The 26,004-nt window shown below is 30.2% G+C and overlaps 3 protein-coding genes across 4 annotated transcripts; 1 reads left to right on the top strand and 2 right to left on the bottom strand.

Annotated features, from left to right (window-relative positions):
• Positions 1 to 4,454: 4,454 nt before the first annotated feature.
• LOC101213494 (glycerol-3-phosphate acyltransferase, chloroplastic) lies at positions 4,455 to 10,520 on the top strand (the record flags this gene model as incomplete). Its single annotated transcript, NM_001305702.1, is given in 13 exon segments — positions 4,455 to 4,803; positions 5,416 to 5,513; positions 6,107 to 6,193; positions 6,290 to 6,387; positions 6,757 to 6,814; positions 7,216 to 7,317; positions 7,418 to 7,479; positions 7,566 to 7,676; positions 7,846 to 7,924; positions 8,556 to 8,675; positions 8,748 to 8,861; positions 9,646 to 9,822; positions 10,139 to 10,520. Coding segments are annotated over 12 exon segments (1,413 nt in total).
• A 2,039-nt stretch (positions 10,521 to 12,559) lies between these two features.
• Positions 12,560 to 16,606, bottom strand: LOC101213730 (probable xyloglucan endotransglucosylase/hydrolase protein 30). Its single transcript, XM_004136157.3, has 4 exons — positions 16,212 to 16,606; positions 16,024 to 16,124; positions 15,453 to 15,661; positions 12,560 to 13,219 (listed from the first exon to the last, which is right to left on the bottom strand). The coding sequence occupies exons 1-4, from the start codon at positions 16,426 to 16,428 to the stop codon at positions 12,700 to 12,702; spliced, it is 1,047 nt and encodes a 348-aa protein (XP_004136205.1). The 5' UTR covers positions 16,429 to 16,606; the 3' UTR covers positions 12,560 to 12,699.
• A 5,887-nt stretch (positions 16,607 to 22,493) lies between these two features.
• LOC101213975 (UV-B-induced protein At3g17800, chloroplastic) lies at positions 22,494 to 25,946 on the bottom strand. 2 transcript variants are annotated; one of them, XM_004136158.3, is made up of 3 exons: positions 25,726 to 25,946; positions 24,023 to 24,297; positions 22,494 to 23,583 (listed from the first exon to the last, which is right to left on the bottom strand). In XM_004136158.3, the coding sequence occupies exons 1-3, from the start codon at positions 25,855 to 25,857 to the stop codon at positions 22,773 to 22,775; spliced, it is 1,218 nt and encodes a 405-aa protein (XP_004136206.1). In that variant the 5' UTR covers positions 25,858 to 25,946; the 3' UTR covers positions 22,494 to 22,772. The 2 variants fall into 2 exon arrangements, with proteins under 2 accessions (XP_004136206.1, XP_011652634.1); XM_011654332.1 differs by lacking the exon at positions 25,726 to 25,946 and having other exon boundaries at positions 24,019 to 24,234.
• Positions 25,947 to 26,004: the final 58 nt, after the last annotated feature.

The raw sequence follows: 26,004 nt of genomic DNA, 5'->3' as shown, positions 1-26,004 counted from the left end.
ATTCCAAACTCTTAACAAATTGAAAGCTAATGTTAGATATGGAAACGAGTATTAGTAAAATTCAAAAAGTGAAATAAAAAACGAAGGGACTAAATGAAAATTATACTCAAAATTGAATGATAAAAGTCTTGAAACCTATATAAATAACAAGTAAAAACTAGTTAGACTAGAATTATACCAACCAAATCAATAGTTTTTTTTGTTCTTTATTCTTTTAAAAGAGTTAAGGTAATTAATGCAATTTGAAAAAAAAAAAAGAAAAGTTAAAGATGTTTTTTCACTTGAAATATTAGCAATAATTTTCATTCATATTCTTTAAGAGAATCTTCAAAGAAAACAAGTGATCTTAGTCTACCGTCAAATGAATAAATTATCAAAATTTTTGTATACTACGTTACCCTAACAACAATAGTTACAAAATTTAAATTAATTCAATCGGTACTTTTCAAACTAAGCACAAAGTTTAAGGATATTTATTTATAAAGTAATCGAAATTTTTATTTGAATGGAGAAAAAAAGTTTGACAAGTTTTGGCATTAAAAAAACAACCCGAGCTTGATTAAATGGTTATTATATTTCACATGTTCATACTTAGGGCTTATTTTAAATGTGTGGGTTTCTTCCATCCATTTCCCCATATATTCATGTTTGCAAGATTTGGCCTCCACACAACAAGCTTTTGCAGGTTTCATCCCCTCTCCAACCATCATTCATCAGGTGAGCTCATGAATTTCTTTTGCATAATTGAGCATAAACTTTGGTATCTAAATTAAAAGTCAAAATAATCATCTGAACGTATCTAAATTTACTTACAAGTTTTACTTTTACCTTTTTATGACATTGTCTCGTGATTTTTAGTTATGAATGATTAGTGTTATGATATTGTTTCTCAAATAAGAGTATAACATGAATGTTTGAACTTTCAATCCCGATAAGTAATACAATTAAAACTCACTTATTCATTAATATTTACGCTATACTTACTAAGGTGATTTTTTAATATTGACCGGACAAAAAAGTTTTGAAAAAACAAAATTATTATACGTAAAAAATCAAATTAAAAGATACAACATTTACCATACCTCATAACAAACTAAATAAAGACAACAAAATAGCATAATGTCATTACATACTAAGGATAAGTAACATTCTAACATTTTCACACTAATCAACTAAGTTCGTGATTTTGAACAATTTTAATTTATAACGACATTATACAATTAATTATGTATGGTTTGGTTTTATAAGTAAAACTCGATTTCGGAGCAAATTATTTATTTAAGGTTATAGTACTCTAATAAAAAATAATTAAAGTCTATATGGACAGATTTTAAAACTTTTTATTTCTTTTCGGTTTTCATTTTTCATCCTAGCACAAAATTTTAAACATTTTTTTTATTTCATTGAATCGAAACAAAAGGTAATATAGTGGGCGTATATATAATATGGTTCACTTTGACTTCAAAAATTTTGACCAAGCTGAGTTTGAAGTTTTTCTTTTCTCCTATAAATATTGAAGAGTTTTGATTTTTCAACTCGTCAAACTTAGAAAAAAACAAAATAAAAGAATAAGGCTCTATTATTTTCTTTGTTTTTCTAGTAGATTGAACAAAAAATCAAAATTCATAGTTAATATGAATATAACCATCAAGGAGTGTATAAAACTTGCACTATTATGTAATTGACTTATGCTTATTTTAACGGTTTTTTTCTTCGTTAAATCAAAATTATTGTGCACTATTTGTTATATCAAAATAATTAAATTTATAAGTATTTAAGCTACATACGTACAAAAAAAAAACTATTATAATCGTATTAATTTTAATATCTATATTTTAAATCTAATTTTTATCGATATGAATGCATTAAAAATTTATTAAAAATCAGTGGTAATAAAATCTGTCTGTTGAAAAAAAAACAATAAACTATATATTTGGACTATGATTGAAATATCATATTTTCCAACTCATATTTTACGAAATGCATGTTGTTTTCAATTAGCAATAAATAAATTACTACAAATATATAAAATATGATATTGAATGGTTTTTAAAAAGAGGCAAATTAAACCCCAATGGATAGCAAAACCAAAAGTTCAAAATATATAATATATGAAAAGGTTAGTCATATATTTAATTTATAGAATGAAAATTTGGACATTTTTATGACCAAGGAAATAATGTATGTATTTTTCCATTATTATTATCTCTTAACAATATATATAATATATGCTTTTCTTATATCCTCAAATTGACTTATACAATATTCACATCCTTATCCCATAGTTAGGGTAATAACAAAGAAAATGTCAATTTTCCTAATCTTATAAAAATGGACAACTAGATGTGATAAAATTTGACCTTTTCTTTTTTATAGTAAAATTTTGATTTCTCTACTTTCTTGTTTTGTACACTTGCAATAATTTTCATTTAAAGGTTAGTAGGTAGCATCTTCCAAACACTTTAAAGAAGTTTGAGTTTTATTCAAAAGTCATGGTCTCTTTACATTATTCATGTTTATAATATAGTTTTGATAACTTTTGTTTAATGTTATAAACTTTCTTAAGAGTCGTTTGGTATTTGAAAACAAGCATAGTTGTTGAAGTTTTTAGATAATTGAAATTTTGATGTTTGATATTATTAAGTACTTATATTTACATTAATAAATATTGCAAGAACGTTAAAGCAAATAAAGATAGTCACACTTACGTTTTAACGTTTACGGATGAGTACAACTAAAAACGATGTATTATTCCAACGAACAACGTTCTATTTTCAAATAATTTATATAACATTTTAGGTTTTAAATAATGTGTTACTATAAATTGTTAGATATTAATTTTACACTGTTTTTCAAACAAACAAATTTATATGATTTACAATTTCGATAAAAATAACGATATCAAATATTATTATTTTTTATTTAGATTCAATATTCAAAGAAAAAAAAATATGAATAGTATTTAGGAATTTAAAAGATATATAAATTTTTTACAGACTATTTGCTCTTCATCAATTTTATTACTATTACACTTCGACTCTTTTTTATAAAATGTAAATATTTCTTTAAATGTTCTAAATTTTATAATTCCTATAGTATAATTTATTTTAGTAGATTATATTAATATACAGTTTAGCATGAGTAAAATATTATAATAACTTTCATCTAATTATTTAAAATTTTTGTCGAACTATTTAAAACACAAATCGAAACTCTAACTCGTAATTAAATATAAAAAAATAAGTTTAGGAAAAACATGGAAAAAAACTATTCTTAAGTTTGAATTATGTTAAAAAATAATATTAAAAATTTATAACATACCTAGAGTAAATTTTTTTGTTATATTTTTCAAGAAGATGTTTTGATTGATTTTATTAATACATAAAAATTGCACATATTAATTTTAAAATTATTTTAGAAAAATATACCTTTTTTTGGTCACTCCATCCTCTTGGAAATCGAAAACTAAAAAGTAAAAATGGATCCCCACGAGCTCATCACTGGCCCACCGCCATTCTCTTCCTCTATCCCAATTCACCCTCATCTGACGTCGTTTTAAACACACGTGCCAAACACATTCCTATAAATATAATTTAATAATATTCTATACCTTTATCCATATATATATTTTTTAAGAAGAAACTAATAATACATAGTTGTATGCATTTATTTGTTATCGTTTATTCAAGTATTCTTAAAAATCTTCTCATGCTTTTGTCTATTTTATTAACCATACATCTGTACAGACTCATGTGATTATATAATGGTAAAAATCGATACACCAATTAGAGTTCAATCAAATCGATTCACTTGTAATAACATAAGAACTTATATATGAAATATTTTTTTTCCTTCAACATGTTCTCACTATTGTTTTATTCAGGTTATTTCTTCTTCGATTTACAAATTTATTTTCTTGTTACGTGAAGGTAAGATGCGTTATCCCTATATCAAAATCTAGCGTCAACAATGTTTAAATAAAATTTGGAGGAGATCATAAATATATCAAACTAAAGTTTAGAATAGGTCTAAACACAACCTCAATCTTTACACATTTTTTATAATTCTCCTTGTTTCTAATGATTTCGAAATATTAATTAGAGCCATTATATATTTTAAAAAGTGATTTATTTTCCATTTATATTTAACATCTAAGTGAAATAATTATTCTTAAAAAGCTTAAAGATTATAAAAATAAAAATGGAAAGTATAAAGATGAAAATGAATATAAAAAGGAATATTCTTGAAGTACACAAATAAAATTATAAAAAAAGACTATATATATATATTATATACATATAATAAGAACAAAAAAGAAAAAGAAAAAAGAAAAAAGGAAAAAGAGAAATTTAATTTAAATTTCCACCCAATCCTCTTTAAAACGCCTGTGGATCAATTGCTCCGACTTCCTCTCCTCCACTTAATATCTCTCGTTTCGCTTTTTCTTACTTACTATGTTTATCCTTTCTGCTGTTTCTTCTTCTTCCTCCTCTTCTTCCTCTGTTCCTTCTTCACTTCCTCCATTTTCCCTCTCTCCTTCCATTTCTCTCTCCTTCTCTAGGGTTTCTCTCCCTCCTTCATCCTCCTCCTCCTCCTCTTCTCTCAAGCTTTTTCTTCCCCTTTCTCTTCATTTCACTCCTCCCAAGCTTTCTTCCCCTCACTCCTCCCTTCGCTTCTCCGCTTCCAGAGCAATGGCGGAGCTTATTCAAGACAAGGAGTCCGCCCACACCCCCTCCACTACTGACGTAACCAGGAATGACCCACCTCACTCCCGCGCATTTCTTGATCTTCGCTCCGAAGAAGGTTTTTCTTTTCAATCTATTACTCTCTCTCTATTCTTGTAATTTGTTGTTTTTTATTGGTAGCCCTTATGATTGGTTTTCGAATTGACATGTAATTAGAAACTTCTTGTTGAATGCTGCTGTGTTACTGTTTTATGATTGTGATTGAGCTTCCCACTAGATCCATTCACTGGATTTTATTATTTTCTGCACTCTGAGCTGGCTATTAGGAAAAGGGGTTTTGTTCTATTCATTGTGTAGTACAACCACTTAGTAGTAGTATTTTTTTAAAATTTTTTTTTGTTTGAGGATTATGAATTTTTCATGATCAGGGATGATTTTGGATAGAAGGGAGCAGTGCTTTAAATTTGGGGATGTATGTGAAGAGTGCCCTTAACGGTGTAGTTTATGAGGATGCTTTTAACCCAACCCTTTCATTTGATTTTTTTTTGTTGCTGCTGCTGCTGCTGCTGCAGCAGCAATGAATTCTTTGTTGTTGTTTATACCTGATATCGATTTTGCTTTTTAGTACTTCTTGTGCTTCTTACTGTATTTTTTAGTGAAATACTTTTTTTAAAGAAGAAAGCAATCCTGTAAACGCAACATGTAGAATGTTGATTTATCTTATTTGCAGAGTTACTCTCCTGCATCAGGAGGGAAACAGAAGCTGGAAAGCTGCCTTCAAATGTTGCTGCAGGAATGGAAGAATTGTATCAGAATTATAGGAATGCTGTAAGACAATTTTTCTTGGTCTACAATCTGTAGAATTGTTCTGTAATTGTTTTATGCAGTGACAGTAGCTTAGAAAATGAAATTTAGATGTCGGATCATAAAGTGAAGGGATGACCCTGTTCTGCCTACGTTCTCAACTTATGCCAACATCATGCACCTTAATTGGAAAACTATAATTACTATTTACTTATAGAGTCATCATGTAGATACTCAAGCGACCTTGTCTCTGTCCTTGGATTCACTGACCAAGGGCTTTAGCTATCCCAATACAGTAGTTCTTTAACAGAATATTGTCTTCCCTTCTAAGTTATAAGTTTACTATCTTTTGATCAAAATTTATTGAAAAATAGAGACGAAGAAAAAATACAAGATCTATGTGGAAACCCTAGTACAGGGAGAAAAACCTTGATATATATGTTTCTTATTATTCTTTGATAATCATAAAGATACAAAAAGGGGAAAATATATAGGCAGCACGAACCTAATTAAAAGAAAGAAAATAGGGAAAAGTAAATCTTAACTATTAATAGGCTTTCATCGAGGCCCAACCCCACTATTTCTAACAGTTTTAAATGCTTATCCCTTGGTTTCAGGTTTTTGAGAGTGGTAATCCAAAGGCAGATGAAATTGTATTGTCTAACATGACCGTTGCATTAGATCGCATATTGCTGGATGTGGAGGTAGTATATAATTTTATTTCAGTTACAATTGTGTGAAAACTTTTAAGAAAGACAACTGAATGACCTATTGTCTGAGACATAGCAGTAATATTTCAGGATCCTTTTATGTTCTCACCACACCACAAAGCAATTCGAGAGCCTTTTGATTACTACACGTTTGGTCAGAACTATGTCCGTCCACTGATTGATTTTGAGTAAGTTGGAAATTTGGTCTTACAATCTCTGTCACGTTTGTTGTGGTTTTCTGGTCCTGCTTACAAATTACAGTATTTACAAGAAATCACACGGCCCTTTTTTTTGGTTTCATTACGTTAGGAAATGGTTCTTTATGAAATAAACTTGTGATTAAATTACTATTGACTATTAAGAAGTTTGCATGGCAGATGATTTTTGTTGTATTTCTCAAGTTCATTGTTTAGGGGGGAAAACTTTCTATAGACGGCATCATAGGTGCTAGTTTTCATCAATCTATGATGAATTTATGTTACTTGTTAACTTAACGGTGCTAGCTTCTTTCTCATATGTTTAACTCAGTCCTGAAGTTTTATAGAAAATTTCTGCAGAAATTCATTCGTTGGTAACCTTTCTCTTTTCAAGGATATTGAAGAGAAGCTCCATCAGGTAGATATCTACAAGTTTCAGCATTTCTCTATTATGTGATGATTTTGAGTTAATTTTGCTGATCATTGCTTAAGTTTGTTTAATGATGTTCATAAATCTCCCTCAGTAGATTCACTCACATGTTCAAATTTTTATTCTTTCATTGCCATATCCGAATAACAAAATTCTAACCACTTTAAAATAGGTTGGCATGCTTTTTCTTAGTACCCTTCTAAGCACTTCTTCCTCATGGTTGGTCTTTCAATATTTTAATAGGAACTTGGAAGGACTACATTAAGATCTGTTGTCTGTTATTTTGTCTGTCTTGTTTTCTCGTTTCTCTTTTGTGACTCTTAAAACTTTATTTCTTCCACTTTGTTGTTATATTGTAGGGCTTTGATTGTTCATGACATTCATTTCAGGGTCACAATGTTGTCTTGATATCAAATCATCAAACTGAAGCAGATCCAGCTATTATTTCATTGTTGCTTGAAAAGACAAATCCATATATTGCCGAAAACATGGTAGGCCTATTTCTTTTCAGTATACGTTGTAGTGTTCAGCTAAAATTTTGAGGGAATTTGTAAGTGCTAGCACCAACAAGTGTTTTTTTCTGTCTTGCAGATCTATGTGGCAGGGGATAGAGTTATTGCAGACCCTCTTTGCAAGCCCTTCAGCATTGGAAGGTTCCATTATAATTTTCCTTACAATTTATTGGATTTTATTTCTACTTAATTAACAAAACTGACTCAATGTACAAATGATTATGCAGGAATCTAATTTGTGTTTATTCAAAAAAGCACATGCTCGATATTCCTGAACTTGCAGAAACGAAAAGGAAAGCAAACACACGTAGTCTAAAAGAGATGGCTTTACTTTTAAGGTACCTATACCATTGGTAGCAGCTGATGGGAAAAAATGCTGGTTTTCTATGCTGTGTTTTACCTGTCACACAGTTGTGGATTCCAAATATCTTAAATTTCTTCTAAGCCTCAAAATGGTCTCTCCTATTGTCCATTTTTATGTTTTCATCAGCGATAAATTTTATGCAGGGGTGGGTCACAACTAATATGGATTGCACCCAGCGGTGGCAGGGATCGACCGGATCCATCCACTGGAGAATGGTACCCAGTAAGTTTTCCTTACCTTGAATGAAGACAAATATGCAGGTGTATGCATATCTGGTTTCTCGCTGAGTAGAGGACTTTGACATTTTCATTCTAGAGTTTTGATTTTTATGTCAGTGATTAGTCTAATGTAGTGGTTTTCTAGTTTCATGCATATACCCTAAAAATAAAAATAGGAAGGGGAATACTGAACAGTAGCTGAATCGGGTGTGGGCGTGCCCATGGCTGAAGCTGCTCTGGTGAACTGTACAGTTTGTAATGATTGATTATGATGATTTGGTACAAAAGAAATATTTCACCAATAAAAGTTCTAAACAACTTATAAAATTGGAACCGAAGTACATCAGGCCTGAAAATTCGATTAATTGAATGCCCATACGAGTTCACTGTTTAAATTTCTTTGTTGCAAATTAGAGAAATCTTTTGTATGCCCTGACATCTACTTCTTTAAAACAGATTTTCTTAAAAACTGAAAAGAATCAACAAAAGCCTTTTCTCTACTCCATTTTTAACACTTAAGTCATCATTTCTTACTTTTATGTTCAAATCTCTTTTAGTTCGTTTTATGTCTTTGAAATTGTTACATTCAAATTTTTATACGATCAAAGTAGTTCGTACTGATATGAGAGGATCAGGCACCCTTTGATGCTTCTTCAGTGGACAACATGAGAAGGCTCCTTCAACACTCCGGTGCTCCTGGTCATTTGTATCCCCTTGCTTTATTATGTTATGACATCATGCCGCCTCCTTCACAGGTATATTTATCCCTTTTATTATTTTTTAATATGGTTATTTTTTCATATATAAACCCTTTTGCCCTCTTTCAGGTAGAAATCGAAATTGGAGAAAAAAGAGTCATTTCCTTTAATGGGACGGGTTTGTCGGTGGGCCCTGAAATCAGCTTCGATGAAATTGCTGCTTCCCGTGACAATCCTGATGAGGTCTGTCTGATCATTAAAATTTTGAAGAGTGTGAGGTAGTAAAATTGTGCTAGATATACTATTACGATCCCTACAAAGTGACTAATACTCTTAAATCTAAACAAGAGATTGGAAACTAATAATTTTATTTCCAAGCTTCAAGCTTGCATCGAGGTGTTAACTGTTTTCAGCGAATTATAAAAGATACGTCTGGGTTTTTCATTTTGTTTAAGAAATACCATTATTCTTTAAAAAGTTGCAATATATATATATGTGTGTGTGTGTGTGTGTGTATTTGAAGTTGCAATATTACATTTAATGAGCGTTATTCTCTAGAGTTAAAATTCTTTAGTGTTGGATGAAAATTGGGGGTGGCTTAACATGGGTCGTCACACTATTTGAGGTTCTAAGTGATTTTGACTCCAAATATTTAAGAAAGGTTATGATCACAAGAAACTAGCCCCATTGTTCAAAATTCGAAAGGGAAGTACGACAACTTTTTAAGAGTGAACCATGCTTAAATCTGATTGTCAAGTTAGTAAATACTATACTCGTTGCTGCAAGGATTCAAATTATTGTTTATACCTTAGGTTAATACTAACTACTTTCAATTGGACTATAAATAATTTGTCCGCAAGTTTATATCAAATAATACGTTGTACAAATGTCTGCCGATCGAGAATATGATGAGCTATAAAGAAATGTTTTCAAGTTCCGTTTATTGTGTTTTTTTAAGAGGTCGAAAGAACGATATTAAGGTTATATCTGGTTTGTTTCTCACCAAACAGGCTGCTTTCTTTGGCAGGTTAGGGAGGCATACTCGAAGGCACTGTATGATTCTGTGGCCAAGCAATACAATGTTCTCAAAGCTGCTATTGACGGCAAACAAGAACTAGAAGCATCAGTTGCGGATGTCTCGTTATCACAACCTTGGATCTAGTCATTTGGAATCATTTTCACGTTCAATTCATTTCATTATCAGGTACCTCAAATTCTTATCTCAAAAAAACAATTGAATGTACTATTATTTGCTGGAAATCCTGGAAACCAATAGAAAAATCGTCAACATCATCAATGTTTATGGTATGATGATGTCCATGTGGAAACTAATACTATATATGTAACTATGAAAACTATCATTTGAAAGCCAGTTTGTGTCTAGCTCACTAGAGTAGCCACCGGTTACTATCGTAAAGGTTGGCGGTGAGAAATCTCCTGAAGCATGTTGAGAATTTAGAGGGACTAACCTCTATATGGATTTTTGTACAATATGTCAATCCATCTTTTACCAAATGCAGGTCAGGACATAATTTGACAGTTTCGCAACTCACAGGACGCCATTGATCATTCAATTCGTGCATGAACTGTAAAAGGAAACCGATTCTTTCACTCATTGACATCTCAAAGGATTTTTTCCAATTTACAGGCCTATCTCCTACCCCAAGCATGTGCATTTCAATAGACATCGAAACTGCCTCAAATACTTGACCTCTCTTCGTAATGTACAGATTTTTCATATCTTTTAGAAAAAGAACATTCACAGTGATTATTCGCACTATTTCTAAAGTGTATATGTTTCCTTACCATTTTCGTGTTTATATACTTCGCTTAATTTGTACCAAGTCTTCTCTTTCACTTGATACCTTCTGATATAGAACAATAATCTTACTCAAATTCTCATTCCTGGATTGTGTGGTAGAAAATTGTTCCTTTTGTTCCTTTTCAGGTTAGAATCTAAACTATGACATGACATTATCAAAATTTATGAGAATTTTTTCATTTTCTACTATTAATTTCTGTTAAATTTCAACTAGGGAGTTAGTTGGAAACTAACACTTATTCTTTATGTAATATTTGATGATTAGGGCATGGAAGTATGCATTTTCTAACATAGTAAGGTTGATGGTGGAGCAATTTTTTGGAGCAATTTGAACCCTTGTGTCAAAGTTATGTAGGTGTTGAAGATTTCAGTTAACGAACCTCACTTATATCTAACTAAGAATTGAAAAAAAATTAGTGAACACTATTTGATTCATCTTCATGCAGCACTTAAACTCAGTTCAAAGGAGAACAAACACAATGGAGTGATTTTGCACGCACAATAATAACAATGAAGCTTTGTTAATTATAAGAAGAAAAATTTAACATTCATTTCTCATCGTTGAATAAATATTAATTTAATAACCCACAGGTCTAATAATGAATAAGAGAAATGAATACTAATTTTAGGTGATCAAATCATGATATATTCATCGACTAAAATTTTCATTTTGATTGACAAATAAACTGAAAAAAAAAACCATAAATATATTTATCAATAAGACACATATTCATTGTTTGCTAATTAAATTAATAAGCAATAGATTGTTCAAGCCGTCTCCTTGAACATGAAAGTATATAATATGTAATCAAATTCATTTTTAATACTCATTTTCAAAATACTATTCTAACCAACTCATTGAATTATAAATATCACAAACACAAAGTCAAATCACAAAAGTTATTGAGATTAAGAAAAAGAGAAAACAATTTATTTGAACCACAATCACATACTACTTGATGGGCCATATCTTTATTTAAGCTAATTTGTTAATCAAATGCTTGGGTGTTTTTTCTAAAAAAATATTTTAAACAAAATAGAAAACTAAGACCCTCTCAAATAGATATTATAATAAGAATTTTTCCAAACCAAAGATTTTTTCAAGGAAGATGATTATTAAGCTATGATAACTAAATAATGGACAACTTTTGCTCATCTCTGGTCTGGTGAAACTTTTCAAAACATTCCCATAGATGAGAAGAGCATCCTAAAAAAGTATAAAAGTATAATAGCAAATTAATTGAATTGTACAATAATCAAATGATTTTTGTCGTTCCATAAAAAGTCTAGAGCATTTAAAGGTTTAAAAACTTCGACTCAACACTTTAACTAGTAAAACTCCAACAATAAGATTGTTAAAAGTGAGTGGATGATAAACATACATAATACCCTATTTATTAGATGGGATGAACAAAACCAAAATAACACTCAAATTAAAACAATACTAATACCAAACATTCTATTAATAATTTTGTTTAAAAAGAATAATAAACATTTATCAGAATTGAAGTCAAACATACCAAAAAATAGTTGAACTTATGAAGGAAATGTCAAAAGCAAACTTGTCCACGTGGCTTGGGTCATCAATATTCATAGGAACAAATGGTACAACTGTCCTAATCATTTTACATCCCCTTATCCAATAGGTCCATATGGCTTTGTTGATAGCACAAGCAAACAAACATATATGACTTTCTCTTTTGAATACTTACTATAAAATCTATCTTTAAGTATACAATTATTGACCTAATCAAATAGAAACTGGCTGGTTGAAGTTGAAACAAGCTATATTTTGATGTTTAAATAAAAGAAAAATATTCTAATTATAGATCAAACGAGAGTGTCCGGTCATAATTTACCACGTGACAAATTCTTCTTATTTCTTTATCTAACGATTTTTATTTGCATGTATGAGAGTAAAATGCATAACCATGATTGTTCTAAATAAAAGTAAAATGTTAAGTAGTACGATGTTTATGCAACCAATGGAAGAGTTCTAATAATAATTTTTTTACATGGAAAGCTCTTTCTGTAACGTGTAACGAGAGTGGGATGCATATAAATGAATATGCTTAAAACAAATACTTTTAAGGTTAAAACCAATAAAAAGCGGAAAATATTATTAAAATACTTAAACGAATAGATTTATATATTATTGCATTATTGAACACAACATAAATTTCACAAAGTTCACAAACAAACAAAATAAAGAATACCTTTTTCCTTGATCTCTATAATCTGTGAAAACACACACATTTATTACATACTAGATTGGTTACTCAATGAAACACTAGGGTTTCTGTTGCGCCGCCTCGAGCGACGGCGGTGGCTGCCACCGAACTTCAACCGTCCAGAGTCCTTGAAACGCTGTTTCTCGGATGGAATAATGACACATTCTGGAGGTGGGACAGAGTATCGAAGTGTATCGTAACAGTATGAATAGTACATATAATGTTGGCGAAAGTTGCGCATGGCAGCACGACGCTCGGGGGTTATGGTGGTAAAGTCTTGGGCATTGAGGCGGGTGATGGTGGCGGAGCAGTCGAAGGGTTCAAGAACCTCCTGGATGGGATCGGAAGGGCAGCCTTCCAAAACAAGGTCCTTGAATTCAGAAACAAAAGGTGCATATTTGTAGTTGACTTTGTATTTGCCACCGGAAGTTGCCCAATTGCTAGCGTCCCAAATTGTGGCATATAAAGACATTGGCTTTGAAGGGAAATCTCCACCCATTGCTTCATTTCTCACCACTTCTCTAATGGGAACTTCATCTATGTAAAATCTACAAAATCACAAAAATCGGATAGTTTTAATTTTTAGAATATTTAAATGTGAGAAAAAACCTGATAGATTAAGTTTTTAAGTTAGAAAAGTTTATTCCTTTCGAAATAAGAACTACTAGTATTTCGTTGGCAAAAGCAAGACATACAAATATTTTTGAAATTTCAATCGAATTTTAGAGAAACAATAAATTATTAGTTGTGAAATGGATGGGGAGAATTAATTCAAAATATCCAATGAAAGGAAAGGACCCATGCTTCAAGAAAGGGAAAGAAGAAGGGAGAATATTAAGGATGATAATTAATGTGATAGAAATTAAGAGTCAATTAAAATATCAAATAAAAGAAAGGTGGAGCCTAAACAAAAATTCTTATCCAAGTCTTGAAGAGAAAGCAAAGCCAATGGAATCACATGGATGTTATGTGTATGTGATTTGTGAATGGGGTTAGTGTTTACTTTGCCATGTGATCCAAGATCGTAGCTTTGTTCACAAGTTTTCTTTAGGCCCTTTCACTAAAAACAACAAAAAGTAGTTTTTGGAAGTTCGGAAAAAAGCCTAACTCTGACTTTGTGTTTATTTTTCCCTTTTTCCTTTTCATTTCAATCATTTGGAATAGAAAGCACATTAATTTTCTTCTAAAACAAAACAGTTTGTTTAAAATAGAATCATCTTTGTGCATCATTTTAAATTATTAATTTTTTTTTTTTACCACGAGTAGTTTACAATTGGACACTTAGAATACACCTGATTCTAAAAGAAAATTTGACTATTTTTTATTCTTGAAGACTATTCCTTCGCCTATATAAAAAGAAAAAGGACAGTAGGGCACAAAAAGCATAAGAATAATATACATATTTTAGTTATTTAAGAAACAATTAGTTAAATGGACTTCATTAAATAGTTACCTAAAATGTCTTTTGCTGAACTTTTACTCTATGCTTTAGAAAATTGGTTTTTATAATTAGGAACAAGTTAGAATTTAATCTATTAAAATAATCTTATACCATAAGAAGACAAATTTACAATTTAACAATTAATCTTTTTTTTTTAAAAAAAAAATAATAGAAAGTCAGCTTAATTTTAGGATTTTTATTTACAATTTAGGCAAGATTTCACCAAAAGAAAAAAGAAAAAGGAAAATGTATAGAACCAAACAAAACAAATCATTAGAGTCAGTTATTTGCCATTCCTATAATCAATTCCTAAGAGGAAAACGGAAAAATGAAATTCCTAAACAAAAGGAAAAATTAGAAATGACAAGAAAAAATATATATAGAGTCGTATCTATACTCATTAATGGCCACTCAATCCATGGTGGAACCACACCAAACCAACCCATCCATCGCCTTCCATCAAATCCCACACGTAATCCAACTTTTCCAATTCCCATTTTCTCTCCCATTACTTCATAATATTATTAGTCAAACTATACCAACTTTACATACAATCAAACTACAAAACTTCAGTTTTTAAAATTATAGAATCAAATTTAAGTTTCAAACAAATTATTTCCCAAGAAATCAAGGGTCCAACTCATAAAAATATAAAAACCAATTATGAATATTAAAAAGAAAAACATATAATTTGTAAAGAATTTTAATTAGGGATGACAAAAATTGTTAAAATATTTGTTATTACTAATTTAAAATTAAAATTATTTCAAATAAAAAAAATAATTAAGAATCTTATTTTATTCCTCCCGAACCCAATCCCCAAACGAGGATTCTTTCACCCCAACTCCCAAATGGGAAATGACATAGGGATGGGGATGAGAAATACCCCCGTGCCACTCCAACCTTAATTTCAATCCACCATCAATTATGAGATTTGTTTAACTTACAAGTTGCTTCTAGATAAAATGGATGTACCAAAATTCCCTTAATAGTCCAAAACTGGTTTTTATGTCAAGTTTGACTTTAGAAATGGTTTTAGAAAAAAATCTTCTCTATTAAAATAATCATAAAAATTGTGATCTTTTTACCGAACTAAAATAATTTACGCAACTAATTTTTCTTCCTCAACATTAAACATACTGCTAAAACAATTTGCATAATCAAATTTTATATGTCATCTACCACTTCTATGTCTATTTACTTGATACAATGTCATAGAATGATATCACCTAAGTCTAGTAACCTAATTTTAGAAGTACTAATTATAAATACTAAGAAGAAAGAGAGAGAAAAAAAAAAGGTAATTAAGTATTCAGAAAGTCTTGGAAGAGAATACTTACATAATAATATTGGCGGTCCAAAGAATGCTGTATCGGTGGAACTCCTTGGTTGGGTCGAACCAAAGTCGGTATCGCTCCTCCCGCCCTCGGTTCGTGCTTCCATTCCCGTAGAGATTGGTCTGAAACCTCCATGGCTTCCCTTCAATGTTCCCTAAAAACTCAAAGTCCAATTCGTCGTGACTCTTCTCAAATACGTCACCGTTTGAAGTCTGTTATGGCGGAACATGAAACCAAAATTCAACCACCGCAATCATGGAGGATGACGAATTAGGATGAAATTTGCTAGAAAGAGTTATAGATATATGCATATATATACTCATTCAACTTCTTTAACAGTGTTATTGTTTCGTTTCTTTTGAATCTGAAATTGAATCAATAACACAGTTTCATTTTTCTCTGTTTGATAAGATAAATAAATAAATTAATTAATTAATTCAACAGTTACGAGTTACGACGACTCCTGTTTGACTGATAATTTTCCTATTGAAATTTGATTTTCAACATTTTACGGCGCTTAACCAAAAAATTTAGGGCGGAAAAAAAGATTCAACTAATCGTTTCCAATACTTACATAGAAAGCAACAACGATGCCGGCGGTGTAATCGGACGGCAATTTGATTCTAGCGCTGAAGAATCCATGATTATACATCTTCGAGGAAATGAATCCAGAGCCTAAACAAATCATTCAAATGAAAATTAAAACGACGGAGATTAAAAAACGTATTCTCTCATAAACAGAGCGATTTCGAAAAGAAATACCGGTGAAGCGATCAAGAAGAAGACGAACGGATTTTCCATCGGGAGAACGAACAAGGTTACCGTCGCCAAACAGAGGGGAATATCCTTCATCGAAACGGATTGTAGAGACATTGAAAGAAGCATTTGCAACAATATTACAAAAACAGAAGATCATCAACGTCAGAAGAAGAAACAGATTCGAAAAACTTCCTCCATTGCTACAGAGCCAAACATCCATATTCGTATAATATTCGTGTATATATATATTTCGTCTCTGATTCTGTATATATATATCTATATATACAAAATCTTGAGAAGAATTAGAGGAAGATGGAAAGGAGAGGATTGAAATTAAATGCTTAAATTATGTTGTTAATGAGAGAGAGAGAAGACAAGAGAAGAAGAAGGGTTGAAATTGGCTAAAGGAGTTTTCCGATAGGTTAGTTTTTTGCCTTTTTTGAAAGATGAAATGACGGGATTGCCCTTCGTTATTGGCGATATTTCGGGAGAGCCACTACTTTCGTGAGATGGATTTGCTGAGGTTAGCAGTTTCTCTTTATCCTAATCCTTAATTCAAACCATAAAATTATAATTTCGGGAAAGAAAATTAAAATACCTTCTTCCTATTTCCTCATTTAAAAATTATATTTCTTTAGCCTTATTCTTAATATGTAACATTTAATTTTGAATTTTTTCGGGTAATAATATTTGAGAAACTGCATCGTATGATAAAAATATTTAGAAAAAAAAACCAGTTCATCACACGTTAATATGAGTTGAACTCAAATAACCCATATTATAAGAGTTGAGTTGGGTTAAAAAATGATTTTTTTCGAATTGGAGGGTTGAAAAATTCGGTTCAACCCAACCGTCTCACCTCAGTCTTCGATCTTCTTAGTTCTCCCTCATAATCACGTCGTCCACCTCTGTTTTTGACTGTTGATCTTCTCCCTCTTTGGTCTCCTTTCTCCCTCGTAATCGCATGGTCCGTTTCCCTAAACTGTAAACAGAAAAGGAAAAAAAAATCCAACAACCCAACCCATATTTTACGAGTTGAATTGGGTTGGAAACTAAATTCGGGTTATTCACGTTGTCAACTCATATAACCTGAAAATATGGATTGAGTTAAGAATGTTTCTCAACTTAACCCAATAACCCCTAATATGCTTTTAGATTAAATTTGTTACTTTTGCAATTTAAAAAATGTAATGACATGCACCTTATAACCATTTTCTTTTCTTTTTTTTTGCTATTTTTGTAAGGGTCTCTAAATATTTGGTTTATTGGATTGATTTTTATTATTTCCCTTCTAACCTCGACTTTTTTAAAAAAATTAAATTTTCATTTTCATTTTTTAAAATAATGTTCTTATATTAACTAATTATAATTTAAGAGGTGAATATGAAGGTTTAGGTCTAAAATGATATATATTTTTTTCACTCTATAAATTAAAAGTAATTTATGGAATGTTGTTTGTTTTAGTTTTATTTTTGTGGTCATCCATGCAATTGGCTTAGGATGAAAGATTAAATTTCTTAATTTCAAAGTAAAGAAAAGGGCTTTGACAAATGACAACTAAGAATATTTCTATTGATAATTAATTTATACACACAATCCCACTTTAGTATACTAACATCATTCTTTGTTTTTATTTTTTTAAAACATTATTACACATTAATCAATAAGTTCTATACAATGATTGTTATCTATAATACCAAAAGTAAAATCTAATATATATTATACGTTCATAAAATCAATTTATTTTTCTAATATTATTATAAAATTACAAATTTACCGTAGGGAGTAAGTTTTAGTGATAATATTAAACCATCAACTTTTATATTTGGCAAATCGTATTTTATTCATTAAATAAGTTTTTAATATTACACATACTCTTAATATTATTATCTAATAATGTACAATAATCCATTTTTATTATTTTTAAGAAAATCAGACATTTATGTGAAAGCAATTCTCTATATATATTAAATTGAAAATTGATGGGGACATCAAATATGACTAAGAAATTTCATAATATTAGGTGGTTTTATTTCATCATCATCATTATTATTATTATCTTACAAAAGAAGAAAGGGCAAGTTAAGAGATTAAATATGTTTTTGGATGAAATAATGACAAAATCAGATTTGTATATTGATATTCAAAAAAGGGAAAATGCCAAGAAATTGATTTTAGAAAAGGTAATGAAGTGTTTTCTGGCAAAGTGTTGGGTGAGATATGTGGAAGGTGTGAATGCTTATTGGAGCCAGGTGTTTTGTTCCATCCAATATACATATTAAAAGTTTTGAATTAGTGTATATATATATATATATATGCTTTTTTACTGCTTAATTTAGGCATTTACCTTTAGTTTTGACTTCTAGAAATTATGTCATAATTCTTGTTGGCTTTCTGAATAAGTCATACAACTATTACAATACAAAACACTTCTTTCCATATATGTGTGTGATTTGTGAGATATGATTGCAACATATACAAGTTGAACTTTGGTAAATAGTGATAATAACAATAATTAAAGTGATAAACAGTCCAAGAGAAATATAATAATAACAAACATTGATACTGTTGTTTTCATCTTGTATTTGTTAAATTAAATTAATTGTTTATTTTTTTTATCGTTGAAATTCACTTTTATAAACGTAATAATTTGATTCTTGGAAACTATGATTTGTAACGATTTAGTTTATTGTATTTAAAGCACACAATATTAGAAGGTTAAGAACTTTGACTATTAGATTAAGTTGTTGGATAACATGTTAATTAACACAAGAAAATGAAAATTTATCGACATAATTGAAACTTTTGAACTTTAATTTCAATGGCCTATTTGACCAAAATTTGTATTTAACGTATAAAATGACTTAAAATGAGCCTATAAAACGCACGAATATCCTCAAGTCCTTCCATATCTCGCTTATTACAGAGATTTTGTACGATTGACTCTTTGTGGATGATGTTATTAATTGATGACTTATCTTTTATAAAGCTATGATATATTTAACATGTCATAACTCACTATTTCATTTTTTTAAATATATATATCATATTAGAGATGAACATGTAACTTCTTAATAGGCTTATAATCAATGATATATAATTAAAGACCTCTAGGAAAGGGTTATATCCATATAGCTTTTAGTTTTGATTTTATGGTATATATTTGTGTATTCATAAAACAATAATTCTTCATTGTTTTAAAGAAGTTGTATTAGAATGGTCTTCAATTTGTCATGTATTTATTGGTATAGTTGTGAGAAAAATGGATTGAGCAATTGTTTAATGAAATTCAATAAATTGTGGAGTAGTAGGTTTTCTTAGGTCTAACCAATTAGTAAAAAGTATATGGGTTGGTTGCACCAATAGCAAATACATATATTATTACAATTGGCCAATTGGGTCCCTTACTTTTAAGTCTGTGAAAATTACAAAAATAACCCTATCCAATTACTAAATCAATTCCTCCAACATTTTGTTTCTCTAGAAAAATATGTTTATTTCTTTTTCATGTCTTACAATGATTTGTATAAGATAATAGTTGAATTCTTAGTTAAATTTAGACCCCAAATTCTAAACTCTAAATGTGTATATTGGATGGAACCTTAATGTTTAAAATATCGAGATGTTGATCCAACCTTAATGTTTAAAATATCGATATTTGAACTTCATCGAGATGTTGATAGGAAAATATATGAAATATGGATGCTGCTTATCAATTTAACATATGAAAATGTTGATAAAAACTTAACACCTTTCATTTGGTTTGGTGTTTTTTAGAAAGAAAAGAAAAGAAAAGAAAAGAAAAGAAAAGAAAAGGCTATTGAAGAGTGGTGGAGTTTCGTAATAAAGGGAAGGATGGAAGGGCAATATGGTGAAAACGGAGCTTTTCATTTCCAACGGTCTGAAATCGGTGGGGAAGTTGTAAAGTCGATTACAAAAGAAACCGTGTCCGAGACTAACGGCTTTGGCGATTAGGTTCCAAGCTGTCTTCATTCCACTCTGTTTATTTTCGAAAGTCCTTTTGCGTCCAAAATAAAATGGAATCTCAAATTTAGAAACAATTACAAATATAGTAATTGGATTTAAAATATTAACAAATATAACAACATTTTAAAAAATTGTAAATATAGCAAAAACTGAAAAAGTTTATGAACAATATTAATTTAAGCGATATAAGTGTATACGCTATATTTATAATTTTTTAAAAAATATTGTTATATACTTGATTATTTGATTATTGTCAGTGATATTTATATTTATTATAATTATACTCTCGAATTTGAGGTTCAGTTACAAATTTTTTATGTTCTTTGATATCTTAAGCTTGTAATTTTATCAATTTATATCTATTTTTGCTTCACATGATATTGATATTGTGTGAATCATATCGTTTGAGTTAATTAAACATCTAAATTTTTATAAGTTAATCAGTTTAGATAATTCATTACAGTTACTTTTGAAAACTACTTAATTTTCAAATATTTATAAACATATTCAAATGTTAGTTTTATAAAAAATGATGATTAGAGTAAATGCATAAACGATTCTTAAAGAAAATTATGACTAAGAATCTAAAAAATTATAAGTTTCTCCCGTGACTTTTTCCAAACGAAACACAAAGAATGATGTAAACTAATACATTTACACTAATTCACGATTTAAATTAATACAATCTATAAAAGTTTATCCACATAAATTGATATTTTTCGTAATGAATTTTAAACTATTAAAATTACGTTTAATATGTCTCCCATCATATCACTTTAAAGATAACTCAATTAGTTTAAATATATACCTTAGACTAAAACGTAAGTCTAATCTTGAAAGAAAATGAGTATCTTTAAAATGAACAAGAAAAAATTTATAAAACACAGAGAAATGTTATATTCTATCAACGATGGATACTGATAGACTTCTACCGATATTTACAGTACTAATGTCTATCTATTAGTATCGATCATTAACAAAATCTAAAATTTTACTATATTATAAAAATATTTTAGCAGTTTTATTATTAACTATGACTTTTCTTTAAATTTTGTTAGAGAAAAAAGAAAAAGAAAATACGAGAAACATAAATGTAATCTTTTTTTTTTAAATTGGCTATTTAAATCCGCCCACTCTATTTGTTGTAACAAACAAACTCAACATTAATTTTTGAGATTTTAATTGTTAGTTAATGCATCCTTAACTTTAGGTAACATATAATAAATTGTCAAACTTTTAGCATAGTGTCTAATAGCTCTTAATTTATGATACATACATAACATACATATATATGTATATATATATATATTAAAGTTTAGAATTGACAAAGTACAGATTTTAAATTTTAGTTATAAATTTGATTATCAAAGCTTTAAGCATGGAATTATTATTTTTTTTAAATCTAGACTTCATTGAAAAATACTCATTAATGCATTAAAAAGAAAAGGATAAAAAAAATTGATCAATCATACAACTTTTTGGGTTTTAAGGTAAATAATAAATCGATCATTTAATTTTAACTATAGTTCATTAAATAATATGAAATTGCGTTACAGTGAGATGTGAAAGAAAGGAAAAAGGAAAAGAGAAATATTTTTATTAATAAGGAATATGATATGAATGGACCTACTTAGCTTTTTTTTTCTTCTTCTTCTTTTTCACGTAGTCTTCATTTTACTAATTTAGTGAAAGAATTCTCATCACATATATTTTAAGATAATTTGTTCAAAAGATGATTCGTCATCATAACATTTGCATTTAATTAATTTTTTTTAGAGCATATAACATAATAAACCAAAACATTTTAAAAAATATAATAAATTTTAATATTATCAAACTTCATTTAGCTTTGTAGAATTGAAACAAACACTCTTTGGGATAGTTTGATAGAATTGGACTACATTGAAAAATGAAAAAAAGTTGGGGGTTGAGGTTGAAATTATCTAGAACCATTTGAAATTGAATTTTGTTGTTATTATTATGAACTTAAACTAACTTTGAAAGATAAAGTGCACACAAATACCATTGAGTTAAGCTTATTTTGGTATTGTATACATATTTAGTGTTAACTCAAGACTTTAGTATGGGTGAGACTAAAAGAAATAATAATAAAATGCAGAAGTTCATCCAAAATTTTCAACCTCAGATTTCTCAAACAATTAGACATCCCGAGAGAGGAAATCTGGTGAAACTAAACACCTATAAGGACTTATTTAAACACTTTAAAGTTGATCTAAACACACTCTAAAACACTTGTGAATGCTATCAATGGCAACATTTTTGAAGAGGCATCTCAGATTTGACAAAGGGAGAGAATTTTATTAATTCAGTTCCTAATTTGATTTACAGAAGTTTAGTCTTTTGTCCAAGTCATTAGTACACTATACATTCTTGACAAAAGGAAAATATACCTATAAAGTCCTTTTTTCCTCCCTCCATTGCTGAATAAACCCGACAACTTCCTCACCCTGACTCGAGTATAAGCTTTTACCTTCATATTCAGCAGCCTATCTTTCAAAAAATGCATCAGTCTAAACACTTTCATAAACATCCATGTAATAAATATAGAACTTGATTTCAGGTTTGGATGAAGTTGTATTTTGATTCGACGTAGCTTTCGGCATCCCAGAGGAATGATCCAAAGGCAACAGCTTCCAGTACTAGCATTGTCAACCCAGAGAATGTAAGAGAGATCACTTCATCGTTCAATGTGTCGATTGAACCATCAGCTGCTATCCTAATGTCTGGTTTACCAAACAATGATTGAGTCTGCTTTTCGATCAAAGAAATAGCTTCTTTGGATCTCAATGTTGCATATCTTTGAAGTGTCTCAGAATCCAAATACATCACATAGGATCTCAATCTATATGATTTTCCGTCATCAGCATCGATAAGTCCCCGGCTGTCGCCGAACCCTTCATCATCAGGTGCAATCCTTATCAAGGAATCAGGATCCCAGAGTTGATTTGCCGGTATCGGTTCATCAAAGTCTTTTGTAAACGCTTCAGGAAGAGTTTTCATAGTCCTTTCAAGTTGGAAACGTTGGTCAACTCTTTTGAGAAAATATCCATACATAATAGAAGCCGCATATAGCTTCCCGAGTTTTATTTTGCTCATTTCAACAATGGAACTGAAGGGACCGACAACTCGATCGCCAAGGACAAGAGACAAGTGACTTTGGATCATTTCAAATGCCTCAGGAGAATGGACGGATTCAAGTTTCTGCTCTTGGTTTGGCCAAAAATCAACTCGGCCGGTGGGATCTGAGGTTTCTGTTATCTTGGGGATCATTGAAATGTCATTCTCCACAAACTTTCCAACGATCAAGCAATATAATATCTCTTCCAACGTCTTTCGCCTTTCCTTGTCTTTCACTTCAGCTATCCTCCTAAGATTTCATGGGTTTAACTACATTAGTGACTCAAGTAAAGCCAACAGCAGAAATCAAGTGATTAATTTGTAATTTCATTTGATTGATGCACAAACCTTAGAGTCCGTTTGAATTGACTAGGGAAAAAAAATTGTTTATCAAAGAAGCCATTTTTATTTTAACTCTTTTTTTTAAAACGGAAATGAGAAACATAAAACCTAAGACTAAGACCTAAGACTAAGACCTAAGACTAAGAGGGACTATATATATGAAGAATCCCTCTCCAAATCTCTAAATGTTCTACCATTTCTCTGTCTTCAAAGATCCCACAAACCAGCAAGCCATAACATGTGCAAGGTGGGAGATCATACATGTAGTTATTTAAAATTATCTTTACATTATCACCTATAAATGCGATTTACTGATGAGAGAAAAGAAAGAGAGGATACGCACTTACTTGTAGAGAGGATCTTGAGATGAGGAAGGAGCCTCTTCTGTCTGAGAATCTCTCTCAGTTTGAAGGTTATCAAGTTGCTGGTCCACAGTTGCAGGAAGCAAATGAGGGTGAGATTGCAATATCTGGGCCAATAGCTGGCCAACTGGGGATTCAAATTGAACAGGTGCAACTGGATAAACATTCCGAGAATCATCTGAAGCTCTAATACTGAAGCCCCTCAATCGAAATTTATCCAAACTAGATCCAGCCTTTGGCATGTAAAATGATGAACATCCCTGGTAAAAACGAGGAAGGTCAGGAAAAGGATTTACATAAAAAAATACAAAATGACCAGTTTCTCACTACCCGTCTATGGGCCTAACCATAAATGGAAGTGAACAAGAATGTATTTACATAAAACTTCCTCCATACCCTAAGCATGTGTGTAAAGGACAATTATGATATAGATATACTTTCCAACTTTATTTGAGATTCTCTTTAAAATTTTCTCAAACCATTGAATTTACAAGACTGATAAATTCTCCATTTCTTGGTTCCCCAATTTAATAATTCTGTACTTTAAATAAATTAGCCAAAAATAAAGGATTTATTTAATCCCAATTGATAGTAATAGCATTCTCTTTATATCATAATTTCATAAAAGATAATATTACTTAATCAATTCCTTTTCAAAAAATTACTCCAAAAGCACCCCAACTGCGCCATCAGCAAAAAGGATGGAGCATAAACCAAAAAAGAGGTCTTGGTAGATAAAGCATGAAAGCCATATAGCATTCCTTCTAATTCTAAGAAAAACATAGTACAAACTAGTAGTTTTTTTCAGGCCATTCAAGCAACTATTGCTCCCTCAGAAAGAAAATAAAGGCACAATTTGGTACTCTCAATCATTAAATCCTCATGTCAAGTAGATATAATACCCAAAACATTTCTTTAATAAAAAATTATTCTATGAAATGACTTTGAGACTGTTATGAACTCATTCAAAATTACATATTAGATGAGTTTAAGAATGGTGATGAGAATGCCCAGGAATTTTACAAGCACAAAAACTGCATCATCACGATAAAGAAGACCAAAAGTATATATACATGCAGAGCCACCAATTAATGATTGAAACTCAATGACAAGCACTTCTTCTTTTTTTTTTCTTCTTCTTTGGAGAAGAGAAGAAACTCAATGACTAAAACAACATACAAATTTTATATACACTAATGCAACTTGCCCCAGGTTTCATTTGTTGAGCTCTCAATTTGTCACAAAAGAAACATAACAAAAATCATAAATACAAGCAACTGAAGATTTTTCACAAATCCTTTCTCGATCAAAGAGAAATAATTGCTCAAATCTTCCACCAACAAATGAACGACCAACACAATTCCTTTTGACCTAAGAACACCATCATCATCAATCTCAATCCTGGAAAATCCTACGTCTTTACAAGGTCTATTCATCAGCTAACAAGTCAAACATACAACACGGAATATTATAACATTCGAATTGCTCAAAGATAATATATACCTTTTTTCTCGACCTTTTGGGCAAGATCAAGTGTGGAATTGCTCAAAGATAATGCAGTAAGAAAAAACACACACAAATATGGTAGAATCAAAGCAAAGCTACATGAACTTTCCCATGGAAATTTACAATTTGACTAACTTTTGAAGTCAAATTACAGAAGAGTAAAGAGGAAATGGAAAACTCACTCTAAAGAATCCAGCGGAAATGGAACTCTTAGAGTCGATAGATGCATGACAGTGTCTCAGTTCCGAGGAACGGAGGCCGCCGGCAGACGGAATTACAACGGGAACGTCGCTGATTACACCCGAAATTTGCATTTTTGTTTAGCGAGAAGAAGCGGCTTAACAAATGAAAGACCAACGATGAGTCCTTCGAGATATAGAGGATTACGTTTTTCTATTTCTTTCTTTCTTTCTTTCTTTTTTGAATAACTTTTTATTATTATATTAAAATACTATTTTTCT

This window comes from Cucumis sativus, chromosome 3 (assembly GCF_000004075.3).
Source record: "Cucumis sativus cultivar 9930 chromosome 3, Cucumber_9930_V3, whole genome shotgun sequence".
Taxonomy (NCBI): domain Eukaryota; kingdom Viridiplantae; phylum Streptophyta; class Magnoliopsida; order Cucurbitales; family Cucurbitaceae; genus Cucumis; species Cucumis sativus.
This window is presented reverse-complemented; position numbering and strand designations above follow the sequence as displayed.